We start from the raw sequence: 7,927 nt of genomic DNA, 5'->3' as shown, positions 1-7,927 counted from the left end.
CCCTATAAAGAATCCCAAGATGTTAAATACAAAAGTCCTGGAATTTTCTCCCATTTTTTTGTTAAACATTAAGAATTTGTTGAAGATTTTTTACACTTGAACATATTGTTTAAAAATATAATCTTTCTTCCTATGTGACAGCCTCGCACAAACAAAGTATTTAAAGAAGATGAAGTTCTGTCATTGCTGCTTAATTAACAGACTTTTGGAATTAGAGGTTGTTAAAAAATAACTCAAAAATGAAAACCTTAGTGCGATGATGACAATCATCTCATTTCACATCAGAATTTCAACTAGTAAAAATTCCATTCACAGGTGTCATCTGCTTGAACTAGTGGATCTTATTTTATAATGTCAGTTTTTCTTTCCCCAATGACATATACAAATCAGATGGTGGAGTGTGAAGCATGCTGAGAGGTCATATTTGCTTTGAATTTAGTACATGATGTAACAACTTCTTTTCTATCATCTGGGTGCTCTCAGTTCCTTTGTTCTATGTCTAAATGTTCAAAATCACCTTGCCTTCTAGTGGATAAAGGCAGCATATCATTTTGTTAGTTTACATTTTAGAAGATTAACTCTTGTAGTTTCTATCAAATTGAAATCTACTTAAATGTACATTTTAATAATTTTACAACTTATTTTGGATTATCCACTGACACTGACACAACCTTGCCAACCTAGTTCATCTAAGATACAAATAACTTTACAGTAATTTGGTGACAGTGTTAAGGATACTTTTTTTTTAATTCCCACTTTCAGGTTTTTTTCCCTACAGTATGTTGATGGTAATTGTGTGAAAAGTTAGCAATTCCAACTATATGTCTATCGTAAGCTATATTCAAATTAATAAATACTGAATACTTCCTATAGGAAATATAGGCACAGTGCTTATAAATTAAGATATCCCCCTCAATTTTGGTTAAAATAAAAAATAAAAATTTAATGATTTAAGTTTCTGCAGGGTACAAAGCACCTCGATCAATGAAACTGGTGGCATATATATCTTGTAATAATTTCTGTACATTGTTATATATGCCTTTGAGACACTTATTAAGACTGTAATATCAGATTGAAATACACAAATCTGTTTCTCAAGTGTACTCATCTTTTGAGAGATTTCATCAGATATAAACTTTATTACCAGTTGCTCTTAGACAAATTCTAGTTATAGGAAATTAATTGAGAAATTACTCTATTATGGCTAATTATCAAATTATGGATTATGAGTTCAATGTATGGTTTGTAACTAAATAGCAGTTTACAAAGCTAATATTGCCATACAAATAAACCAAGTTTTGAAAAATGAAATACATAAATATGAAAGTCTCCAATGTGACAATATTCACTGACATGCTGTCAGTGCTGGAACAGACTTTAAATGTCACCAATGCATTTCCAGCCTATGGTTGAGAAGCTGATCTGTTCAACGTTAGCAAGCTGGCTGTGGTGAGGTCTATGGTCTAGGCTCTCCACTAGATTCTTCACACATAATAGTCACACACACTTTATCTTAATATAGTTCTTGCAAAGCAAGTTGAATGAGCATGTTTCAATAAATGTGCATATTAAATTGTATACTTATCAGAATTTTCTTTTGGCAGAAGAGCACAAAAATAAAAAATTGCACTGGGCTTTGTTAGTCTACATTCTTCATGAGAAAGAATTTTTTCCTTATCAAATTGATATAATTATATCCTTGTAAGTGTTGAGGTATATTAAAATTAAAGTACTCTCAGAAATATGCCATAAACATTCACTAAGAGAAATATAAATCCAACCTGGAGGCTAGAATACATGGTTACGCTCACTTTATTACCAGCAAACAGACATTTTCCAATCTCACCTGCAAGTTTCTTTCCTTAAACATACAGCAGATGTACCAAGTTGTTCTATTGTTCTAGATTATACATTTCCATTCACATTAAAATAAAGAATATATGTATTTCCCTCCTGTGCACTTCCACCCACCAAAAATTACCAGTAGCAATAAAACACTGATAAATTTCCTAACAACATGATGCGGTACAAAACCTAGCAGAAGTTAACCCAAGGCTTGGTGATGAAAAAATACTTGCTTTTCTAATTATATTTTGTCTTTTTAAAAATTAAATAATGTATGTCAGCTGTTCAATCAAAAATATTTTAGATACCGCGTTGGCCATAATAATGTGTTTTAATTTTTAAAATAAGCCAATACATTGCCTCTGAGCAGCAAACAATGGCCATTGATATTAGATAAAGTTATTAAGTTCACAGGGACACCAGATCTTATACTCAGTATATATTTATTTGAAAAACAATTATTGAATAATTTATTACTTAAAGTGGTCAGAATAAAGTGCAAGGGAAATATAAGCAAATCATTTCTTCTCTAACAATCTGAAATACAGGAGGTTTAAACCTTATATATTTTTGTCAAAGTAGTAATTATCCATAGTGACAGATGCTTCTCCCAGTTGATGGCGGGTCTCACATTTTACTCTGCATCTCATTGGGAAGGAAATACAAAATGTTAAAATAGAAGTAACTTGGGGGAAGGCATCAGTGATGCAACTCTTAGCACCAAATGTCTTTTCTTGGAGCACCAAATGCTTTAAGGAAAACATTCCAAGTATCAAAGTTTTCAGATAGATAAATATTTATGGATCAAATCCATAAAGAACAGACATTGTTATGAAATATATATAGATGCCTTCAAAACTTTCTTTCCAGACAGAGTAGACACATAAGTTAGGAGTCAGTTCCCACCTAATTGTTTTTGCAACCTTATGCAACACAAATGGAGTATGGCTAAAGGCTTACTCATTTATTCACAGAAAAGAAATCTTGACTGAACTGAAGTTCAAAAAAAATTAAACAGGAACTTTTTCTCTATATGAAATATAAAATGTTATTACACTTATGGAAATGGCTCTTTGTTTCCCTTTTATTTTCCTGGTTGAAAGGTCTAAAGGTTTTCAATGTAGTGAGGAAACAGTACTCATTAAAGCAAAGTCCTCTCACTTGCTACTTAGCCTGATTAAAACAAGTCATAACATAAAGCTGACTCATATCTTTCAGTGCAATGAAATTCATCTGTTTTTAAACATTATGAACGGTACTTTTTTTGGAGTACATATAGACCAATGCCTCTCTGTCATCACTGAGAATCCTTCATAGTAGTATTAGAACTGCAAACTCATTTGCATGACAACATACCAAAAGCTACTTTGCCCTTGCAAGGCAGAGGTCTACTTACAGTGCTCATGTAACAAATGCCATATACTAGAGAAATTCAAAGTCACTTACCAAAGCAAAAGCCTTAGCTTCTAAGCATCCTTGATACTCATAAATGCCATCTAGGAACGTGAACTGATCAGAAACAAAGTGCCAATTTAAAGAAAATAGGGATAAGCCCTGTCCCAGATGCAAATGTAGAACAAAGGTCTACAAGAACTCATTGGGTGTACATCTGGCTTCCAAGTCACACTTGCACACATGGATAATTACTGCCAATGGTATCACTTGTGAACACGGGGACATCTGGGTACGAAATATACTTCTGTCCCCGAAACTAACCAGGACAATGATGTATTCAACCAAACAAGGCTTGAGTTTATGTAGGCTTAAAGAAAATGGTAGCAGAGGCACAGGTAACATTTTATTTATGAATATGTAGACACATGACGTTGGATCCAGCCAGCCAGTGACATAAATAAACTTGAGCAAAAGATTCAAGCCAGAAGGTATACATGTACATACATAGATTTGCGTGTGTGAGCCAGGCTTCTCGGAGCAGCGCCGCAAATCTGGACACCAACCCACGGAATCACTCCCGTCCTTTGACATCGCCATGAAGAGCACAATGGGGGTAATTATACCGGGTTGCTCCAAATCGCTCTTTCTATCTCGTGCACTCACATGCCCGCCAAACATGAGATGTCCACCTTCTCCCTTCCAACGTGATGGTTGTTGAACTTATTTTTATGTCATTTGATAAGCCTTGGTGCGCGCAGAGAGACATCCCACTGACCCGGCCACTGGTCATTGTCTATACCGGTTCCCATCAAAGCGGGCGCACTTTGTCAGGCTTCGCGTCGAATACCCATTTCGCCTCTGAAATACAGTATCGAAAGTGACTAGATCATTCGAGCTTTCCTCTTCAGCTGCTGCCTTCTTCCTCCCCCACCTTGTTTCCGCTCACGCTAACATCATTTGGCATCGTCGACATGACACGATGGTGATTTTCCTACAAAAAACTCTAATACGTACATTTTCGATGTTTTGTGGCGGCGGATCCTCCTGAACATTTAATTTTCAAATCGGTGAGTGGAGGTCTTTTCTTCTCTGTGGAATCACATCCAAGATAAAGGGCCCCTCAAAAATCCAAGTAATGTGCATACAGTAATAGGTCATTCAATGTCAAAAGGCATAAAAAAGATGAGCGAAATCTTCACAGGCTGCTGCTTGCTGTTGCCTTTAATTATATTAATTAAACTTTGAAATTTTCATGCAAAGTAGAGTTGCTGGCTTGTGACGCTGAGGAGCCCTCGGAGACTTGGAGAAAGAAAAAAAAAACCCTGAGCGGAAGCGTTGTGGTTACCGCTTCCATTAAATTAAAAGCAAACAAAACTCCTTGGTATGTTTACAGATATTGATGCTTTACGCACTACTAAACCCTAAACATAGAAGGAGGGGTGAGTCTACCAACCACAGGGGCAAGGTCTCAAATCATGAGTCCCTCACATTCCACTCAAAACCTCTGGGTAGAGGCTGTCTTCCTGTGTAATGACACTCTATTAATTGTCTTCTTTCCCGAGAGCATAATGAAAGAAAGGTGTCTTGAAAAACTATAGGGCAAAATCTTGCTTGCTACCAATACCTGGGGGCAAACTGTCTACATTTTGTCATGCGTGTGCACTTTTCAGTGTGAAAATGACAAGATTTTCCGGGCAGAAGCTTCCCATAGGCACAGAGTGGTAGGGAACGTGGAAGGGTTTTGTGATCTGACAGAGCTTTAAGGCAATAGACTCCTTTATTTGCTGATCCTGGCGGGAAATCTCATCCTTTGCCTGTGGATACACAGTTGCCATGTGAAAACAGGAGAGCCATGTTACCACGTTCAACGCTCCTTTCTTCATTAAAGATCCATCACGGCCAGTAGTTTTGTGGTCTCTGTTTTGATATCATCTTCATGCTGTTGTTTTTATTTTTTTTTTATTATTGTTTTCCTTTTCTACACATTCATGCAAACTTTTGTATAAGTCATGGCATGTAGGTTAATGGTCCTTTTCATTTTCAATGCCATGAGTCATGAGTTACCACTGGGTTTCATCAACTCCCAGGTGGATGGCAGAACAAGTGTTTGAAAATGTCTGGTGCAAGCAAAGCAGAAGGCAGAGAAAACATTTCCCCACTGAGAGAAATAAAGCTGCTCTTCCAAAAACTTGTAAGATGCACTTATTGGTTTTCATTTGCTTGGAAATCAGCAGTGTGAAGATGTACCATCTTTTTACTGAGACGAAACTCGGGAGAAGTTTATGCACCGGCCCTAGAAGAGAAACAAATCCTTATTGAAATATTAAAGCAATTATAAAAAAGCATAAGAATGCCTATTTTTCCTACCATAATATAATAAGCAACCACCTAAGGTAAGATCAATGTTAAGATAACACAGGAAACCATAACTTTTTTTTTCCCCTTGAGTCAAAGCATTGAGATATTTTCCACAGTGACTTCATCTACGCAATGGTATGGAGTGGAAAAATTCTATGGAAAAACGAAATATCTTATTGCTGTTTAAAGTATAGTGTTACTATCCTAGCAATAAGATTATCAAAGCCACAACTTTGTATGTTTCTCTCAATAATGAATTCAGATAAAAGTATTTCTTTATGCAATATGGTGCTTCTAAAACTGATATGAAGTTAGTGCTTCTAAAATGTATACATGAGGAGTGCATTTAAGTAGTCAGAGATTGAAGATAAGGAGCCTGGGAGAAAGGGAGGAGATGCCATCTCTTTGTTATTCTTTCTTTTTTTTTCCTTCTCTTTTATAAACGGCTTTTGCAATAGGTTGATTAGTGACCTTGTATATTGTTGTTGACCAGTGCCCACAATGCACACCACCATTATGTGTGCTCTCCAAACGGCGACTGTTTATTTGTATTGCACATTTCCCAAGAGACTTTGCGATTCCGATTCCTCAGCAATTCACATGATGGCTGGGGAGACACACAGTTTCATATGTAATTGTAAATAATCTAAAATTCATTTGAAAATCAAGCTTCCAATTAGTGATAAAGGGTCCTACTACCTTCTCTCTGTTTGGTATGACCCTTCTGATTCACTGTATTACATAAATCATGTACAGATTCCTCAAAAACTAGCATACTGCTTTCTACCTTAGGGTCAACATTATCACTCTGCTGAGATTTTTCTATTTTTCATATCTGCTTTCTAATTTCAGATATTAGAACACCTCTTTACTCCCTCTAAATTTGAACAATACATTCATTTTTTATATTAAAAAATAATAACAAACAAAAAAAAAAAAAACAAGTGTTGGAGAAGAAAACTTGGAACATAAGACCAAGATTTTAGTCCATTTTCCTTTCAAAAAATGACTACTCAATAAATTTGGGAATTTCAGAAATGAATGAAATAGCCCAAAGGATAAAAGCAAACTTGTTTCCATTCTTTTTGATTGAAAGGAAAACAGTCATCAAATTATCTATTTCTAAATGTCTTTGGAAGCAACCTGTTACTGTAATTGTCAATTTTATTACTACTTTCTACAAATAATATGTGTGAAAAAGAAAGTCGGAGAAAAGCATAAACACAAGCACTTTAGAATGAGGTCAAAATGTGTTGGTAAATCCAATGTTCATAGACTGTGCACTCAGATTGTATTTCTGTATTATCTAGAATCTTCAAACAAGATCTGTAAAACGAGTATTAAGTGAATTATATACTCTTCTGCAGATAGCTAATAATGACACCAAATGCCAAGAAATCATTAAAGATGTTCTTTTCATGCTATATCTTTTTCTAAACTTTTGTTTCAAGGGAGATAGGTAGGAACATGAGACAATGAATGAATATTTGATAAAAGCAATAAAGCAGTTTTTCTAAGCCACAACAATGTATGCAATGATTATACAATTACAACAGGGATGAACATTAAAAATATTACTTTCTGGCAATTTTCCAGAATCAAACAAATGTATGAGAAATGATATTATAATGGCAATAATGTGAATTAATGACATTTTTCTTGTGTGTTTATGAACCAAACAAGTTAGTTTCTCTCTTCTGCATTACTTGGAAAAGAAGATATCATGATTCTCTACTTTTACTTGAGTTTCATTGCTAATTAACTAGCTGTAGATATAAGGCTGACCACTTCTGACCATTTTTTTTTTCCATATGTAACCTGGTTTATTTGTATCTTCCTCACCTATCTCAGATACAGAAGTGAAAACTTGAAAAGTAACACATACTTATTAAATACAATGCATTGGCCCAGCTTGCATGGCTCAGTGGTTGAGCATCAATCTATGAACCAGAAGTCATGGTTCGATTGCTGGCCAAGATATTATACATGCCCAGGTTACTGGCTCGATCCCTATTATGGGGCATGCAAAAGGCAGCTGATCAATGATTCTTTCTCATCATTGCTGTATCCATCTCCCTCCCTCTTCATTCCTCTCTAAAATAAAAATATATTTAAAAAATAAGTACACTGGATTAGCACTACTATTAGAACCACTTTCTAAGCTTACAGTTGTTCTGACCACTTCTGTTCCCATCCCAGATTAATCTTGGTGACCATGATTCATTCACTTTAAACAACTGGACAGATTAAAAAGTGAGGTTGATAATTCACCTGAATTTTCAAAATAACTTCAACACCTAAATCATTCCAGACTTAAAATTCTGTGGTT

General features: G+C 35.3%; 1 protein-coding gene across 2 annotated transcripts in view; it reads right to left on the bottom strand.

Moving 5' to 3' along the window:
* Positions 1–3,630: 3,630 nt before the first annotated feature.
* Positions 3,631–7,927, bottom strand: part of ANTXR2 (ANTXR cell adhesion molecule 2) — a 127,267-nt gene continuing 122,970 nt past the window's right edge. For both annotated transcript variants that reach the window (XM_084882814.1, XM_084882813.1), the window contains exon 17: positions 3,631–5,533. In XM_084882814.1, the coding sequence (XP_084738940.1) occupies positions 5,495–5,533 (39 nt within the window). In that variant the 3' untranslated portion in view covers positions 3,631–5,494. The remainder of the gene's footprint in view (positions 5,534–7,927) is intronic.

This window comes from Pipistrellus hanaki (genome assembly GCF_964339955.1).
Source record: "Pipistrellus hanaki genome assembly, chromosome: 1".
Taxonomy (NCBI): Eukaryota; Metazoa; Chordata; class Mammalia; order Chiroptera; family Vespertilionidae; genus Pipistrellus; species Pipistrellus hanaki.
This window is presented reverse-complemented; position numbering and strand designations above follow the sequence as displayed.